The 20,000-nt window shown below is 43.4% G+C and overlaps 2 protein-coding genes across 2 annotated transcripts in view; one reads left to right on the top strand and one right to left on the bottom strand.

Annotated features, from left to right (window-relative positions):
• npy8ar (neuropeptide Y receptor Y8a) overlaps positions 1 to 9,245 on the top strand; it is a 35,462-nt gene extending 26,217 nt beyond the window's left edge. Inside the window, exons 4-5 of the mRNA XM_065965967.1 lie at positions 3,047 to 3,193; positions 4,905 to 9,245. Of these exons, the coding sequence (XP_065822039.1) occupies positions 3,047 to 3,193; positions 4,905 to 5,346 (589 nt within the window). The 3' untranslated portion in view covers positions 5,347 to 9,245. The remainder of the gene's footprint in view (positions 1 to 3,046; positions 3,194 to 4,904) is intronic.
• An 8,712-nt stretch (positions 9,246 to 17,957) lies between these two features.
• actr1b (actin related protein 1B) overlaps positions 17,958 to 20,000 on the bottom strand; it is a gene marked incomplete in the record, with an annotated part of 15,646 nt that continues 13,603 nt past the window's right edge. Inside the window, 1 exon segment of the mRNA XM_065965570.1 lies at positions 17,958 to 19,790. Within this exon segment, the coding sequence (XP_065821642.1) occupies positions 19,688 to 19,790 (103 nt within the window).

The following is a 20,000-nucleotide window of genomic DNA, read 5'->3' as shown; positions in this document are numbered from 1 at the left end:
CTCTCATCATTGTTACACTCAGCTTTACAATGGTACTCCTTTAAGTGTTCTGGAGCCTTTCTTTGCTTGGTAGGATACCTCCTTTCTTCCTGTTCTTTCTGAGTACTAACTGTCTGAGTGGGACTTGTCTCAGCAGTCTCAACACTGGACTCTTTACACCCCTTTGGCTGTTCCTGACCCTGGTTGGCTATCTTTGGTGGTGTATCTCCATAACACTCAATGTCGTCCCCCATGTTATAGTCTGTCTGAGTCTGGCTATCTGCGTTACCTTTGGTGATAAATTTCACCAGCCTATGTTTTAGGACTTTTCCTGTCTCAGGATAGTACACATTATATGCTGGACTATATTTATCATAGCCAACAAAAATTCCCATTGCACACCTAGAATCCAGCTTCTTCTTGTCCTGCTTATATACGTAGAATTCAGAGCCAAATATTTTCATGTTAGATAGGTTAGGTGTTTTTCCTGTGAAAACACGGTAAGGTGTCTGCTCTAGTCTCTTACTGTAACACCTGTTACAAATCTGAGCTGCTGTCTGTACAGCATATGTCCATAATTGCTTTGGGAGGTTACTCTCCAATAGCATGCATCGTGCCATCTCGAATAAGGTTCTACAACCCCTCTCGGCAGTCCCGTTCTGATGAGGTGAGTAGGGTGCACTCGTCTCATGCCTTATCCCGTTACTCCTAAGTAAAGACTGGAACTCCTGCCCGGTAAATTCTGTACCGTTATCAGATCTTATGCACTTTACTTTTCCATATGGAGGTACATCTGCTATGAATTTTTCAGTAGCTTTTGTCGTGTCACTCTTTGCTTTGATAAAGTATGGACAAATCATCCCACTGTAATCATCAGTAAATGCTATAGCATATCTGTACCCATCTTTATCTGCTGGTTCTATTGGACCGCATAGATCTGCATGTACTAATTCTAGTACGGTTGTAGCTTTAGCGTCTGCCTGTCTGTTTCTGTTTTGTGTAAATTTGCCCTGTGTGCATATTTCACAATTTTGATTGGACTTGTCATGTTTCCCTTTTATCGCCATGCCTTCTACCACCTTTTCTAATTTTGAAACATCATCAAAATTACAATGACCAAGTATCTTATGCCACGTCTGAATATCATAGCACCTGTTCACATCATCACTATTTTCATCTTCTACTGTGTTAAGGTAATACAGCCTACCATACACATCCATTTTGAACTTGGTACCATCTTTGTGGATCAGCCAGTCATCATTGCTCTTAAAGCGGACCTCGGCTCTGTTGGCTGTCGCTGCTTTTACTGAAAAGATGTTTTGAGGAAAAGATGGGATGTAGAGTGCTTGCTTGAGCCTCGTTTTCACTTGTCGTCCCTCACTGTCCAGCAAGTAGACTTCGGCATCTCCCCTCATCTTCGCCATCCCGCTCACCTTGGTTCCGTCGGCAAGCTCGATCGTGTGGCCTTCGGGTCTGAAGCTCTTATCAACTGTCTTGAACTTTTTGGGGTCGTTGATCATGTGTGTTGTGGCGCCGCAGTCGACCATGAGACCCTTCTTGTTTCCTCTTTGTGTCGGACAGTCACTTATTTTAAAGAAACAGAACGATGTCGGCTCTGCCTCCGTTTCTCCATTGGCTTTCTTTACATACTCACGGTCTTGTCCTCGGCCGCGCCCCCTTCCTCGCTGTGGTGTGTCCCATTTTCTTTCTTCCCTTCTTGCTTGGAATCCGTCATGACATGTCCTTGCCATGTGCCCCTTTTTACCACATGTGTAACACTCGACATCAGCCAAGTTCATTTTCTTTCCTCTTCCTCTTCCACGTGCCCTTGTTGCCCCGCTAGTCTTCATCAAGTTGTCTTCTTCTCCATTCCCGTCACTCTTCCCATATTTTTCAGTACTCTCATAACTTAGCAGTTTTGTTTTAAACTCGCTGAACGTTACAACGTCATTTGTCTGGGTGATGTGCACGACGAATGGCTTGTATGAATCAGGTAGCCCCTTTACTACCATTGCTATCTAAAGCCCATCACTAATATGCTCGTCTGCTCTTCTCAATGATGTGAATATAGTCTCTGCTCGAATTATGTAGTCAGTTACAGTTTCATTGCTAGCCTTATGGAGCGAGGAAAGTTCACAATACAAACTCACAACGCGGGGTTTGTCCTTTCCCGCATAGTGCCCACGAAGAATCTCAAGTGCTCTTCTTCCATCACGTTTCGCGTCCCTCATTACCAATGACAAACTCTTGTTGTCTAGACATTGCACCAACTTTGCATATGCCTCTTCGTTCTTTGTCTCATCTTTCGCGAGGGCTTCTTCGTCGTCCTCCATGATGACTCCTCTGAGGCCGCGTAACTCCATGTGCGCGAGGAACCTCGTTTCCCAGCGCTCGTACTTTTTCTCATCACCGTCGAATAAAAGTCTGAACCACTTTTGGCCTGCATGACTGGGCCCATAACCTGTTACGTTAGACATTTCTGCAGCAGTCTATCGCGTCCTTACAGTCATCCCGAAATGGTTAGCTAATACCATCTAGTGGCTAATATCAACAGAAGAAAACATGTCCGCTATCATCTCTTTAGGTCTGGGAACTCTCTCTCTGACCGTTTATTCTGCGCATGCTCACATTACCTCTTAACGGTGCACGCAGGCACGCATGCTCTAACAATGACGTCACTGGGTGGGCTATTTAACATGGCTTTGCACTTACATTCAGTAATATGCTTAACACAACTGCAGCTTGAGAACATGCTTGCGCTTAACTCCTTCATTCAAACTCAAGGGGAGAGGCGTTGGAGGTGTTTCTCTGGAGGAGAGCGGAGGCTTCAGTATGGAGGAGGCGTGGCCAAAAATAAGTTTGTTTTGGTTTCATGCTGGAGCTCAAGGGCGACATCTACTGGATCAAAAAGTCACACATTCTTCCTTTAAGATAAGAGAATCCTTTATTGTTCTCCAGAGGACAGCAGTGTAGACGAATGACAGAGTTTGATATGAGGTATTATTGACTTGTTGAAGAGAGATTGTTTTCAGTTATACTTCTTACACCTGTCTTTGTGTTTTCTCAGAGATCATCTGATTTGTATGGAGCTGTGGCCGTCAGATAAACATCGTCTCGCCTACACCACGTCGCTGCTGCTCTTCCAGTACTGCCTGCCTCTCCTGCTGGTGCTGCTCTGCTACCTCAGGATCTTCCTCCGCCTGAGACGACGCAGGTCCATATTTAAACTTTTATCATATTTCAGCTTTCTTAAAGGTCCCATATTCTTCTTCTTCTGGTTTTATATGCTCTTTAGTGTGTTTTCCAAGTGTCCTGTGCATGTTTAGTCACATCTATGTGCAACAATTTGCGGAAACGCAGCTTCTCCTACGTCCTCCTGTTAGCTGTAGCATTAGCTGCATGTAACGCTCGGTTCTAGCCCCCCTCCATAAAAATGTGTCAGTGCAGCGTCATAGTCAGTGTGAGATCACTGATCTAAGCCCATTGGCTCGTTGTGGCCCTGCAGCTCATATTGAAATTTCCGAGAAGCGTGCTGAGCAACTGACCAATAACGACAGAGCGTATCGGCAGACCAATCAGAGCAGACTTGGCCCACGTAGGGTCTAACAGTGTGGGCTCAACAGAGTGTAGCTGACGGACTCAGAGCGTAGAGGGAGCAAGGAGGAGCAGTTCATGAAAACAGACACTTTTTAAAAACTTTATCTATTGTGAACGTACAAAAGTAGGAACATAGATTAAATATAAGAACCCCAAAAAGGGCAGATTATGGGCTCTTTAAAGTCACCAAACAAGTGCTACAGGTTTCAGCTGTAGGACCCGTGTTGTTTATGTGTATTTAAATCATAAAGGTGTTAATATAACGCTTCAGTTAGTCGCTTTGCAGATGACACTGTTGTTTATTTCTGTAAAAGAACATTTTAGCAGTCTGTCTTAAGTCTTCTTCACACTGGACTATTGTAACCGGGGGTCCTCTGATAATTTATAGCAGCAAGCTACAACAATTATATGTTCCATCACTTTATCAACATTATCACAAGACAGGCACAGAAAAGACTCATCGGAAAGACTAACATGATTTTAGCACGTTGTCCTCTTTATTCCTGCGTGAGCTTGTAGATCTCCTGTGATCTTGGTAATCTGTGAGTCCAGCTAATCATGGCTGCGCTCCGTTGTGCTACGCTTCAGAAGCAGCCAGTAGGGGCAGGGCGAACAGACTGGAAAACAGAAAGCACAATGGAGCAGTTTCATTATGTGCATGGAGACCGTAACGGTCACTTGCAGACAGTCTATGGTCATGTACCAGTTGCAGGATAAACATCACCACTGCTAGATGGACAAATTCCTTGTAAAGTAGGGTGAAATATTCGGGAGCGTGTCTATGGTCCCACATTTCTAAGAATTTTTTCCAAAACGTATTTGTACTTATCTGGTTTTGTTTGTCTGACTTAAGGAAATGAAAACAAGGGTTCGGCATCTATAAGCTCTGCTTCAGCTGAAACCCTTTTCGATCAACCTATTTTGTTTTTTCTTGTAATGATTGTGACGATTTCTGCTGCTGCTGATCGAAATAAAATTATTCATTCATGCATTCATTCATTCATTTACTATAAAGTGCTTCCAAAAAATCTTGTGGGAGGATAGGGCTTAAATTAAAGGGAAATGTAGGAACACAAGACCTAATTTTGAAAATATCCTAGAAATGTTCGAACATAGGGCCTAATTTTGGGAGAAATGTGGGAACACAGGGCTGACCCCAAATATTCGACTGTTGGCATTCACACATGCAGCTCACCGCAAACATTTTAGGAAGCTTTTAGGAGTTTTGTGAATTTCCCTGGCACTTTATTAATATCAACATTGTGCCCGAGGTTTGCTGTGATATTTCAGTGAACTGTCTGACAATAGGCATCTGCTGTGTTGTGCAGGGACATAGTGGAGCGAAGCCGGAGGACGCGAGGTGCCCAGAGGATTAACATCATGCTGGTAGCCATCGTCGTAGCCTTCGCGCTGTGCTGGCTGCCGCTCAACGTCTTCAACACGCTGTTTGACTGGCACCACCAGGTCCTGCCCGACTGCCAGCACGACGCCATCTTCTCTGCCTGTCATTTAACGGCGATGGCCTCCACCTGCATTAACCCCGTGGTGTACGGCTTCCTCAACAGCAACTTCCAGAGGGAGCTGAAGACCACGTTGCAGCGCTGCCAGTGTGGAAACCGGGCGGCAGAGAGTTACGAGAGTTTCCCTCTGTCCACCGTGGGCAGCGAAGGCATCACGAAAGCGACCTCCCTCAACAGGATGGGGTCAGTTTCACCCAGATTTGAGATCAGCTCAGCAATGCCAGCGAAAACAATCCCAGCTATCACCTAATTATGAGAACCACCAAATTCTCTTTCTATCAAGCGGCTGGAATACAAACTTCAAGAGTCAAATCCTTTTTCACCTTTGCTTCCATAACGTCCTGCCTGCCCGAGTAAAACGTCCTGTTTCACTCGGCGTGACTGGAAAGGATCAGGATGAAGCTGGACGATGTAGCTACAAGTCAGAACATGAGAAGCAAACTCTTGTTAGTCGACAGTTTAGGTAAAATAACAAAAAGTAGAAGAGTGGACATTTCGCCAAGCTCAGCCCTCTTGTTGACTGTTTCCATCTCTGTCAGTCGTTACATCCGACAATTCACCATCTTGACTTGGTGGCCATTTGTCCTGAGACTTCATGCTCATTTTTTGAATCTCATGATGAAATTATTTTGTACTGTTGTATATTTAAGTGTGTAAAAGTAGGGGATCAAACCATTTTTATTTCACTTTTCCACGTTCTTTAGAAAATAAAGAGACGGCAGATTGCAAGAAAGATTGTCATTGGTCCATGTTCAGGTTTGAACAGTATACTTGATAATTCATTGGCTGAATGTTTGATAATGTTTTCACAGGAGTCTCCAACACGTTGCTACCTGTAGCTCGTGTCTGGGTTTTTAGTCACTAACCAAGAGGTCAACCAACTGTGTCCAAAAAAATCTGACGACAACAAATGCACCTTGAAAGCATCTTTACATATCAATTCAATCACAGATGTCCCACCCTAAATACAACATATAAGGATGGGCCAATCAGCTGTCAATAAAATGGTGATGATCCTGTCAAGTTTGTTGAGTTTTGTTGGATCCGTTACAATGCATGCTAGCTGAGCTAATGGGAGGACAATGGTGCTGTGAATAATCCTGTTTAGACAGATTTATGATGGACAGCAAAGGCAGCAATGCCAAGAAATATACTTTTTCCACTGGGAGTGGGAGAGGGACTTCATTTGGACATATGTGTGTGCCTTATATGTAGAATGAGCGGTAAGTTGGCAAAAGAAGCAACAGGAAGCGTAGGGCTGACATTTTTTATTTTAAATTGGAACATTCATTCAAAACTGGGGGAGGAAGTTCACATTCTTAGTTTTCATAAGCAGTTTGAATTCAAAATTTAAATTTAGGCCGTCAGAAGCAGTTTTCAGCTTTATCAAGCAGAGGGTGCTCTCAGCGTAAATTGACCATTGTATGCACTCTTGAACTCAGTAAAGTAAGTCAGTAATGTAGTGGCAAAAGCAATGGGGGGCGCTATTCAGGAGATGCAGACTGGCATGAGGGAGACTTGTCTCTCTCTGCAGAAAGCAGCCCTCTGATTGGTGGAGAGACACAACTTCACTACAAACCTGCAACTCTCCAAACTGGCTCGCAAAGATTAGTGTGTACCAGAATCGTCTGTGCACTCTGAACAGGTGTTCTCTTCCAATCGGTTGTATGGCACATGTGCAGTTCACAGTGTAGTTTATACTGTACATATTTAAAGTTTGTTTTATGTATTAATCAATATTTAAGTATCTCGGGGTTGTGTTCACAGTGAGGGTAGAATGGAATTCTGAGAGATGAGCTTGACGGGCAGGTCAGTTCATCATCTGCAGTAATGCGGGCGTTGTACGGGATCATTGTGGTTCAGATGCAAAGTTTTCTACTCACCATCAGTCTACCTTCCAACCCTCACCTGCGCTCATGAGCTTTGTGTAGTGACCTAAAGACTGAGATCGCTCAAACAATATAAGCCGAAATGAATCTCCTCTGCAGGGAGTCTGGGCTCAGCCTGAGAGATCAAAATAAGGACCTCAGACATCCGGAGGGAGAAGACCCGCTGTGGCATCTGATTAGGATGCCTCCTGGTTGCGTCCCTTTGGAGGTTTATCGGGGATCCAACTGGGAGGAGACCCGGTCTAGACCCAAAGCGTGCTGGAGGGATTATTTATCCCATCCACAGAATCCCCTAGGAGGAACTGGTAAACGTTGCTGGGAAGAAGGAAGTCTGGGCATCGGCTTGCATAGACTACTGACAACATGACCCGACCTCGGATCAGTGGAGAGAAAATAGAAAAAACCTTATTTCAAGATACAAAACTCAGAAAAGGCGTGCAGTGCTAGAAATAACTTAAAGAATCTGCCAATGGGGAACGTGAAATGTACTTGAGTGTGTTGAAATTGGATGTACTATATTAGATAACTCGTTTAAAGATCCTTGAGTAATTGTTGATTGCTCCATTGGCCTTATTGATGTATTTTTATACCCCTTAATAGGAAGTTTGATCTGTCAGGTGAATGTGGCTTATTATAAGTGTATAGCCTGTCAGTTATGTGCCATGCCCCATGTGTGGAGGCAGTGGGCTAGTGGCAGTGGGTTCGGGTCCTACCTCAGCCCTTTTCTATATGTCGTCCCCTGTTCTCTCCTCCCGGCATTTCCTGTCTCTCTTCAGCTGTTCTTTATTCAAAAAAAAAGAAATGAAATGAGAAGAACACTGAGGCGTTAGTTTTTGCAGCGTTTGTCCATCCATCCATTTTTCTCAGCTTGTCCAAGGTCGGGTCGTGGTGTCGTTTGTCTAAACAATCAAAAACTCATTCGAAAGTTTAAGTTACAATCTACTGAACGAGTCATTAATGTGCTGGTTTGAGCTTTTTAAGTGAATGTATTACTTAATAAACAGTCTATAAGAGTCGTCGATATTCCTGATGCCACTCAGCCTTACTTTGTCTGAATAAGATGAAACTTTATAGGAATGTTTTAAACCCTGTCGACACGTTCTGTAGCCTCGATGAGTCCGGACAACTACACAGGAAACAGGAAGCATCCACCTTTAAAGGTACAGCCTCCAACGAGTCCTTGAGTCTCATTCCAGAAACTTTGAATGATTTAAACTGTGGTTTCAAAAAACAACAAATAATGTGCTTAATTTCCTTTTCTTTGAAATCCTATTCTAACCTTTTAAGGGTTGTCAGAAGATTCATCTTTTAATCGCATGTTTAAAAGTTCATTATTTGCATTTAATAAAGTGTTATAAGTTCATTTTAACAATGTGATGGAATCAAAGGCAGCTGGGCGCCGTCTATAAAGTGTGGAGCGTGCGGTTCAGAAGCAACTGTGAACGCCTTGGAAGCAAACAATGAGACAAATTGTGGCTTCAGATGACATCGAGTTGGCAGGTGTGTTTTCTTGCTGACCGGTTTTGAATGTTGGTTTTGGTTTTCCCCTCTCTGTAGTACCTCGTACCGCTACTGCATCTTTTACGCTGTCCTGGACTGTACAGGTCTACCATCCCCCCTCTGGTCTTAAACCACGACATGGAGGCAGCTCTAAAGTGCTTGTTCTGTGAAATGCAGAGTTTGTTTTAATTGTTTGAAATGATAAAAGTGTTAAACATGAAGAAACATGCATGTGCTGTCTTCATGCACAAAATGAGTCCAATGATCCAAACAGTAATTATTGCAACGCTATTTGTGCTACGGTGCGTCTAAAGGGACAAAATGGTAACGGATTAATGCAACTTCAAAGAATAAATGTGTTATTTTTTTACCTTAATTACACAGCCATCAATGTGTTAACACTGACAGCCCTAGTTTTATTAGTGTGTACGTTTTCTATTTAAAAATTAACGATTTATGTTAAAGTCTTTAATTTGTTATTTTTATTATTTTTATTTCAGAATCTGATTTTTACTTTAAGTTTTCTAATTGACATTTAAAGATGCCCTCATGTTTTTTTCATTTGAAGTTCATTAATTTGTATTTTTTTTCTCAGTTGTGGCACATTTCAAATTTAATCTTATTTCCGAACACGGGGCTCACGGCTCCAGCAGGGCGTTTATCTTTAACTTGTTTTACTGTCAGTGATTGTTGAACATTTTCTTCTTTGCTGAATTCTCTGTTTGTCACTTCATTTTGTTATTAAACCGGTGTGAAAATGTGTGTGGCCTGGTTTAGTTTTTTAAGTGTTAGGATAAAATCTCCAAATTGAAATAGTATTTGTGGAAAATCTTCCAGTTTTGGTTTCACTAAATACAGTCCAGTATGAACATAATCATAAATAATGTGTTGATATAATTAAAGGTCACATAACCTTGATAACCTTTCCAGGGATTAATTTCCTGCTATATCTATTGTGTAAAAATGCCAATAAATCTGACTGAAAATAATAGAAGTAAAACGCTAAAAACTGATGTTATAGGTTAATCTGCATTTTTAGTTAAAGGAGCAGTATGTAACTCTGACACCTAGTGTTTAAAATGGGTACTGCAGTCTAAATTCTAAACATCATAGAGAGCTGTCTCCCCCCCCCTCTCACTCAGGTCACCATGTGGTGGACTCTGAAGCTTCAGTGTTTATCCAGCTCTGCATGGGTCTGTAAACCTTTCTGTGTTCTAACCTCTCTCCATTTTTCAAAAGCATCTCCAATATTGATCCTAGTTTGAGCACGTTTCTGCTCGTGGAGCTTATTAGAAACATGCAGAGGCTTTTTAGGTCGGGTACAATCACTTCTATCTGAACCACTTCTCTTGACCGCTTCCATCGCTGCAACACCTGTTGACCTGATAACTGCTCTCATATCTGACAAACTGAGGGGCGTCCAAAACGGCCGTGTGGGGGGGGGGTCTTAAAAGCGCCTACCTTCTCTGGTCCAAACAAATCCAGAGCATTCAGGAGCAGAATCTAAAGTTAGAAGGAGGACATACTGGCTGCTGCATTGTTGTCAGAGAAGCCAGCACTTCAACATAGCATGTTTCCTTAATGATCAGAGAGTAAGATACCGTTATCATTTCATGCATATTGGATGTAGAGCATAAATGAGCTTTTTACATTATTTACAGGAATAAAAAGTAAGAAAAATAAATAACTGATGTTGCAGTTATTATGAAAGCCAGTTGAGGACATGAACGCTCAGGTGTGTGTATCACAAGGTGAGTGTTTTTTCTTTTTAAGTACCGTGTTAGTCCTGGGACACCATTAATTGATATCAGCCAGGATGACCTTTGTGCCGCTCCAGTGCAGCTGACCTCTTGAAACATACGGGTGAAGTGTTTCCTCCGGCTCAGTGAGACGATGACCGATGTCTCCTGAGAGCTGCAGCATGAGGACGCCAGGCTGGACCAGAAGGTGTTTCTAGTATTTAAGGATTTAATAATGGGATCAATTAGCTGTTTCCCCTACCATAGATTTAATTTCATCATCATTTGACCACTTTTAGTTAAAAATTCTCAACAGTTTTTATTAAAATATTCCCCATACTCGAGGTCCACTCTTCGGCTTTGTTTCCGGAGCTTTGCACATCATCTCATGGCTTTCATACATGGATGACGATGTTTGGTTCAGTGGTCGTCATATGAAAAAGGTCATGCATCACATCCGTCCATCTCAAGTACAACTGAGAAAAACCTGTTTACTGACGAAGGCTGTGAGATGTGGGTAAAGTAAGAAGGAAGTGAACCTGAAGATGATTGTGCAAAACGAAATGTTCTCACGGCTAAAAATAAAACATGAAGAGAAAAATCCACTTTCAGCATGGATGTTGAAACAGAGTGTTTGGCCACTTAAAAATGTTTTTTATTGAACTTGGGCTGTGACTGGAACCGTAACAAGCATGTGCTAAAAGTCTCTGTGTTCAGAGGAACGGCATATTTCCAGTTTACATGACGACGGAGACGCTGCTGCTTAGGCACCCAAAACGTTTTAAGACGTTCGGTTTGAGAGTCTCACAATAATCTACGACTCAGGGAAAATAATTTATCTGTCCTGTTCTATCTTTGAAATGAAAGTTGAGCGGCAGACCGACAGTTTACCATGAAACAATGTTCAGTTAAAAAAACCTTCATGCTGACTACTCAGGGTTTCCTGAGATTTGTCGGAATAATGCAAGAGGTCAAGGTGCCTCCATTCCAGAATGTAATTTCATCGAGTCAAGGTTACCTGAGAGTGTAGTAAGAAGGACTGAGGCCCCCCCTCCCCCGAGTATTTCTCTGTTTGCTGTTACTTTCAAAGAAAAGATGTTTACTTGTTATTCTCGTATCTTTTAATGTTTGCTCTGATTTTCCCTCTTGAGGCTCCACGTTTGATTACAGCATTTTCACTACAGCATGATTTCTCAGCACAATTGAAAACCATTTAACTCCAAATGAAGGTTGATTGATTCCACCTGCGTCTGAGTGAAACTAACTTCAGAACTGTTCTCTAATTGGCTGCAGGGAGCAGGGAGCACGTGACAGGGTACAAAAGGTTTTGATCGACAACAAACTGATTGCTCTTTTATTCCATGTGATCATTTTGCAGCTGTCTCAAGGTTTCTCTCCTGTTCTTATCACAGCCTGCTTGTTTTTTCTATCCATCCTTCTCACTCTACCAACAACACAGTCTTTCTTCTAGTTTCATCATGTTATCTTCCACTTCTTTCTTTTCCTGGCGGACATGTCTTCCACATTCAATTTAAAATTGAGTTAGAAGTTGTCAGAAAAGCTGCACAATGTTAAAACTGGTAGAAATTTGACTAAATTTGAATAAATATTGGATTAAAAACTGAGATCAAACAACTGTTCCCACCTGTAGGTGATAATTAACTGCTCCAAAAACAAACTGACACGACTAAAACTACTCTCACAGATCCTCCTTTGGGACGTCCATTGACCTGGGGCCCGTTTTAGGAAGGAGGTTCAACAAACTCTCAGTCAAACCTCTGGTCACCTCTGGTAGTTTTTCAAAGCCGCCTGTGTCTGACTCACAGATATAGTGCATAGTGAGTCTTGATACCCTGAGCAGCAGAATATGGTGAATGGCCTAAAGCTTTGTCTGCCTCCTTCAAAACACTCACAGTATCCACTGTTCATTACAGGCCTGTTTCAAGGCATTCTGCTGGGCAACAGGGGGACTCTGATGACCCCTCACCCTGACCCCGTGCCAGGCCTCCAGCAGCACTTTAATGTGGATTATTGCATGACGAGAGCCTGGCTGGAGATGACCATAGTCCTGCTGAAAGCCTGTTTCCAGTGCCATCATGACCTCAGAGACCCCTGAGAGGGTCTGAGATATTATCGTGACATGTGTTGTTCTCCATTATAGTGCCACAATTAGAGGAAGGCAACGTCCCGTCCTACAAATACAAGACCTGAGGGAAGACAACATCCAACCTGCAGGTATGCAGGAATTGAGGGCAGGCAGAGACTTAATATGCAGGAATAACTTCATGGATTAAGCCAGCATCACCACCCAGATCACCAATAATTAACACGATTCACCTGTGGCAGTGCACCAGACTTGAGTTTAACTATTTCTATTTCAAGATCAGTCCTCTGAATCTTGAGGTCCAAGAACACTATTGCTAACCTACTACACTACACCTACTATTGTTGAATGTAGTATGTAGTACCAGTCCGTGGTTACTCTGCAGTACACCGGACCCGGCTAAACTGGTTTGTGGTCTTTGAATGAGGAAGTAAACAACAGCCCAGCTGACGCCAAACACCGCCACAGAGTAGCGTCCTCTTACAGTCTGAAAAAAGATGATGAGAGATTAATTTGGATTTTCATGATTTAGAGAATCAACAAAGATAACTGGTGGTATCTTTGTGTGGTTTGATCTGATTGGGATTATTTCCTGTTACGATGGAAGCTGCTGTCCATCATTTTGACCTCTTACCTGGCGCTTTGCATTGTGGGAAACAGTGCCTATGTAGACTTCTCTGATGCAGACTGTAGATTTTTCCTGAATCAGTACTAAATCTGGGTCTGTTTGTCACACTGAGTATCTCGAGTTTGTTTTACTTTCTGTTTACAGCATTTTGGACGAATCAGTACGAACTACAACGATAGTAGGAGTTTTAGAAAACAGCCAATGATTGAAAGTTTTGAGTTTCTATTTAAAATGGGACATAACAATTGGGATGTTTCTTACCAGATTGCACCTTGGGAATCGTAGTTCTTCCTGATTTAACAGCTGCTGAATGAACAGACACTTGCATCTATGTCACAGATTGGAACAAATTCTGAAAACTGTGTCTCATTTTTGTGATGAAACATGAAATCTCAGCCGCTGGTGACACAATAATTACTTGTTATGAAATAAACTGGGACACCGAGCTGCTGTGAGATAATAGAAAAACATGCAGCAGCACCATCTGAAGCAGCTGCCAGGCGTCTGACCTCTGATGACTGGAAGGACAAAATGCATCCAGATCAAGGCCGACCTGATTTCCCATGAAAGGAGAGAGCGAGGATTCTGGTCCAGCAGTTTGGATCATCCCCTCTGCCTTCATTATGGAAGCTATAAATCTCAGAATCTGAAAGCGTTGAATCCTGCAGCAGAAAGGTGTCAGAGAAAACCTCCATCTCTGCAGGACTCCCACAGAATGAGTGTTTGTGTGCAGTGACAATGTCTTTATTTTAAGCTGCTCGCTGAATGTCAAATATGCTCCAGAAAATGTAATATAGCATGACAAGTACACAGAGATGAGATAAAAAAAAATCCCACCAGCAGTTTGAGTCCCTGATAACAGAGGCTGCAGGAGGAGGACGGGGACGAAGACAGTTTGACATTGCACACAACCACCGTGTGTGTATGAGTGAATGTGAACAGCAGAGGGATTTGCCGGGCTTCTGCATATGTGACTCACTTTGAATACATTAGCATGACTTTGTTTAATTGAGAGACTGAACATGGAGATGCACGGAGGGCGTTTAATGAAAAAGAAGCGAGGCGTCATAACAAAAGTCAAAAAATCAAATGCAGAGCTCATCTGGGGGTAAAAAGTGTTGCTGCCTCACAGGAGAGGGAGAAAACAGATTCCTCTTCTTTTTCTGTCTCAGCTTGTGACAAAATGGTAAAACAGGAGGCAGTGCCAGCAACCCCCTCTCTCTGTTCCCTGTTTCCTTGGTTACCTGTGATGGCACCCTCAGACACACAGTTGCTATTTGTGAAGTCACACACACACACACACACACAGAGCGAAGCATTTCAGTAGCATTTCAGTAGTGTGTGTGTGTGTGTGTGTGTGAGAGAGAGAGAGCATCTCTTTGATCACACGTCACACCAGTTTGATTATCTCAGACACTCATCATATACATGTTTTAATCCAATAACCATCTCCAGGATACTCCACATCTGGTTTGGAGAGTTAATGATGCTGTGATGGAAACCACTTTGGGAAGAGCAAGGTTCTCCATGTTTGTGGGGACCATTGCTGTAATAAAGCACCAACTCTGAACCTCTAAAGGTGACGTCCCATCAAAATGTCCTCGCCTAGCAGGTTAAAACATATGTTGGTCCCCACTACGTCAGGTAAACAAGTACACTCTCCACAACCATTCATATCCCGTTAATAATGATGATATCCAGTTTGAGTAACTGACTGTAATGCATAGTTACTAAATGTAACTTTCTTATGTTATCTCACACACAGATATACTTTAGGTTCTTCTATGTTTGTGGGGACCATTGCCGGACAACTTACCAAAGTTGGGGGACCAACTTACTCCTTTTTACCACCCACAACCTGTCTCCCCCCTACCTGTCTGAGCCACCGGCACACTCGCACCCCCACTCTCAGGTCTGCTGATGCTCCTCCTACCTTCCCCCTCCTGCAGGACTAACCACCGGTCCTGATGGGACAGGGCCTTCTCCATTGCCGCTACCACCATCTGGAAATCACCCCAGAGGATCCTGCACCGCTAGGGTCCTGATGAGGGTGCAAAAGTATGACCACATCACACCCATCCTGCACAACCTCCTGGCTTCCCCATCACCACAGTGTTAAATATAAACTTTAAAGGCTAACAAGCACGAGCTAATCATGACACAGCAGGGTGGAAAAAGGCTGAAAAGTCACAGAACAAAACAAATCTAACAGGAGAGTTATGGATGGATAGATGGGCAGAAAGGTGGATGGAGGGATTGATGGATGATGGATAGATAAAGTATAGACGGACAGACAGATGGGTAGACAGATGAAAGTTTCCACAGACGGATGGATGGATGAGGAATGGATGGATTGATCGAAGGTTGAATGGGAGAGACGGATAGACAGATGAGTAGTTGGATTGGTATTCTCCGGTGAGAGTTTAGATTCTTTTCTTTTGGTTGACTGTCTCTCATCATATTTTCATCCTCGACCTCGATGTCCACTCTCAGGAGACTCCGGGCTCAGCAGAATGAAAACCTCGGCTGCAGGAGGAGTCGTCTATCTGAGAGGAAGATGCTGCCTTTAACATTCCTCCCACACTGCTGGGTTTGTAGGTTCACGTCAAAGATGAGGGCGTTCAGCTGAAGCCTGTCAGTGACAAACCACACCAGCAGACTGCTAAATAATGACCGAGAGGAGCTGATCAAACGACCTCCACCTGCTGATTCCTGCTCTCAGATCTGCACCCCCCCCTCCTCCTCCTCTGCAGACTTTCCTAACGGACGCTGATATTTATCTGATGGTTGATCCATAATTCATGGAGCTGTTTGTCATGAATCCAGCAGAGAGAAAATGTGCTGTCAATGTCAAAAAAAGAATTAGAAAGAAGAAGACGACCTGAAGCAGATTGACCTCAAACTGACTGTTGCCGGATCTCTAAGCAGGCAACAGTCAGGCCTTAAAATGTGCTAATGATTGTGAGATGCAGGTGGACTTGAGAGGGAGACTTGGTGAAATAGTTTGCACTAACTCGAGGCCTGACATCGAGTCGAGTGTGATGGTCTGCGAAACGGCGGGTAGTTCACCGAGTCGTTTCTGCTTTCTGTCAAACTGATCCAGGATGAGTTCTGTTCAGAGGAGTCCTGACTTTAATCATCTCATGTACAGTCTCTCCCTGCAGAACAAAATCATCTCTTTAGGTCTGATATCAAACTGGGATCTGAGAAATCCATCAGAGTGTAAAGATGATATCTCCAGCCTGATAACAGCGCCTACAAAATGAAAAATAAAATGTGAAGGCTCTGCTGCATGTGAACTCACATCCTAACTCATGTTTTTGATTTTTAAAACGTGTTTCTTTTTCTCAGGTATCTGGCTCCGATATGAATCTGTGAACAAAGTTTTCTAGACAACGTAACCTGGTGCAGCGTTCAGCTTTAAAAGGCTCTGATTGGCTCTTTCTTTCACTCTCACTTAATTCTGTGTTTATGCTCTCATGTGGATGTTGTTGTCTTTACTGATCTTTTCTTGAGTGCAAAGCAATAAAGTTTTTTTTTCATGGCATTTTTCATTGAATCATCTGGGGAACCGATGGCCTAGCGGTTATGACACAACCCGTGTAATAAGCTAATGGTCCTCAGCCCAGCAGCCGTGAGTTCGAGTCCAACCTCGGCCCCTTGCTGCATGTCACCCCTCACTCTCTCCTCCCAACATGTCCCATCTCTCTTCAGCTGTCTGATCTAATGAAGGGAAAAAAGACCCCAAATGTCTTAACTTGAATTGTGTTATAATTCCAGTTTTTTTGTTCATTTATTTTGCTTCATGTCGTTGTGCAGAATAAGTCCATACCAACACTTTTTATTGAGATCTGTGGCTTCAAATGTTAATTCATCATTTGAAGCCAATCAATCATGTTTGACATATTGCAGACGAGTTGTTGTGTTTTAATCTCCACGAACCTGATAAGTTACAGAGTGGATGTTTCAAAAGATGTTGATCCAGAGATGCTGCTAGACTGACACCTGGTGGACACTAAAGAAGCTGCATGTGTGACGACCCCTGACTGTGTCCCTGCTGCCTCGTCTCTCTCTCTACATGCAGACAGCCTTCAGGTAGGGAGGGGCGGAGCCAGTTCATTTTCTGATAAGCGATAGGACAGTGGATAGAGCTGGAAATCAGGGAGAGAGAGAGAGTAGGCGATGACATGCAGGCTTCAGACTTTAATATTTAGTCCATGCCTTAACCTATGACCGTAACATTAAAAACACTGTCTTTTAATATAAGTCTGGTGGCTCATGGAGCGCGTCCTAAACTTTAAAACCTTTTTAAGATCACACTTCTCCATGTTCCTCTAACTCTAACATGTGTCTCTAGTCCGTCTACAAACCCCCCAATGTTGAGAAAAGTCCATCCTCTCCGTCTTCTGCCTGCTCCACTTTTCAGAAAATGTGTGCTCAAACAGGCCGTTTAGAGATTTTCCCTTCATGACATCACAAAGGGCAGTAGCCCCTCCCCCAGGTGGGTGACACTCCCACAGCTAGGTGTTTGTTCTGCCCTCTGAGTCTGCCTTCTCACCGTAAACAATAGGACATGGAGCGAGAAAGCCCGAGACACCCAAGCCCTTCCAGAGAGGGGGCGTGGTCAGACACAGCTCATTTACATATTTAAAGGTACAGACACAGAAACAGCCTGTTCTGAGCAGGGCTGAAATAGAGGGGTTTATAGACATGATCAAAAACAGGATCAGAGTGGATTTAGAACAAGAAACTTCACTCACATGTTGAAGAGGAGCTCTGAGACTTATTTACACTGAAGAAGAGGAGGAGGAGGAGATGTGACCTTTAAGTCTTTGGACTCCATGAAAACAGGTCCCAGGTTTTTAAAATCAGAATCTCCTCTCAAAGGTTAAATCATTTCAGAAGCCAAAAGGTCAATTTATCAGCTTTAAGTCAAATCTTTAACTGTTTCCAAAGTATCATAAAAACATCTGACGGTGAATAAAAAGACATCGGAGCAGCAGCCATTAACTTATTTATTATATTGAATTTACCAAAAGTAAAAGCAAACACTTGAATAAACAGTTTTGTACATTTTTAGTCTGTTCTTGTTCTTGTCGTTGTTGTCCAATGGTTGTTGTTGTTGTTGTTGTTGAAGAAAAGCATTTCACTGTACACAAGGCTGATGACGTTTTTACAACCTTGAACTTTATTAAAAACACCCAGAAGCGGACGACGTGGACGCTCCGGCAGCACGCGCTCCGGAGTCAAGGCGGAAACAAGTGTGTGGACATGACCCCTTCACTGCCACCGAGATGCTGGGAAATCAGAAGACTTATTTTAACACGTAGAAGGAGAGGGAGGAGGAGGAGGAGGGGATAATACTAAGGCTGATGAGCGGCCATGTTCAAATAAACGAGCTGCTGTTCATCCAATCAGCTGATCGCTACACTGAACAACTAAAAACATCAGGAGGAGAACACTCAGGTTTGAAACCCGGACTCCCTCTCTGCGTCACATCAGCTGACTGTTTGAGAAACGCCTACAAAAAATCTTTCAAAATAAAAGTCCTCACTTCAAAGTCTGTGAATCCCCGAATCCCCGAGGAGTTTAAACGCAGCGCGGAGACGGTGGGCTCGTTTTCATCAATCTTAGAAAAGTTTGGGGACGAAGAACCGTTAACGTTTCATCAAACAACATTCAGAAGAACCGTTTTTAGTTTGGTTCTGAAGAGGACAGAACTGATCGACCATTAACTCAACGGACGCTCTTTGGGAGGATGATGTCATACTTTGAAGAAAATCTGATTCGCTGGTTAAACTTTCAAAATGAGACGTGAACTTAAAAGTCGATCGATCAAATAATCGCTTCAAATTCTTCAAGGTGAAAATCTGCTGCTCGACTTTGTAGGTCACGACAGGAAGTTGACCGTTTGTTGGTTTGACGTTAGAAGGAATGAACTGATGATCTGACGTTTTAGCAGCGCCACGAGGACAAACACTAAACTCCTCCCCTCCTGTTCATGTTTACTTGTGTAAATAAAGATCAAAGGCTTTTTTCTACACTTTGTTTTTTTTAAATCTCGTCAGACAAAAAGTCGTGACGCCATGTTCACGTGGAAACATTTCATCGGTAAGAACGACAGAAACAATTCGATGAGTCGGGAGATGAACGCCGTCGTCTGTGCGCTCACTTTATTTAGAATCTTCTCTACGAGTGAAAACTGAGTGCGACAAACGGACATCAAATAAAAATCTAAGTCTTCGGTCTGGAATGGAAATTTTCAACAGTAGCAAAAAAAAAGAAAAACATTCAGGTTGATGACACGTCATGAAACCCGACACCTCGCAGGGCGTCTGCGGGCGAGAGGGCAAGAGAGCGATCCCAATACAGGAAGTGAGAGTCCACAGAGCGACTCCTCGCCCTCTAAGACGCCCTGAACACCATCTAATTGTGTGTGTGTGTGTGTGTGTGTGTGTGTGTGTGTGTGTGTGTGTGTGTGTGTGTGTGTGTGTGTGTGGGGACAGGAGTCGCAGAAAGAGGAGAGACAAAAGGAAAGCTGCACACATAAACGTGTGTTTCTCTGGGGGGGGGGGGTAAAGCAGAAGGTTTAGATACAGAGTATGCAGAGGTACCGGAGATGACGGGGGGAGCATCTCCGACAGTATGATACTGATGGGGAGGGGGTGGGGGCAGGGAGGGGGGATTTGAGGGCAGTTCTGGGGGGCGATCGCAGGGTGCAGCCCCCCCTTCTAGAAGGTCTTCCTGTGGATGGCACGTGCTCTGTCTTCTTCATATTCTCGCTTCGACACCCACATCTTCTTAAAGGTGTCCAACGATGCCAGGATGGAGCCACTGTCAGGAGAGAGAGAGAGAGAGAGAGAGAGAGACAGAGAGAGAGAGACAGAGAGAGAGAGAGACAGAGAGAGAGAGAGAGACAGAGAGAGAGAGAGAGAGACAGAGAGAGAGACAGAGACAGAGAGAGAGAGACAGAGAGAGAGACAGAGACAGAGAGAGAGAGACAGAGAGAGAGAGAGAGAGAGAGAGACAGAGAGAGACAGAGAG

The sequence above is a fragment of the Labrus bergylta genome, chromosome 17 (assembly GCF_963930695.1).
Source record: "Labrus bergylta chromosome 17, fLabBer1.1, whole genome shotgun sequence".
Lineage (NCBI taxonomy): Eukaryota > Metazoa > Chordata > Actinopteri > Labriformes > Labridae > Labrus > Labrus bergylta.
Note: the sequence above shows the minus strand (reverse complement) of the source record. Positions and strands in the feature narration are given on the sequence as shown.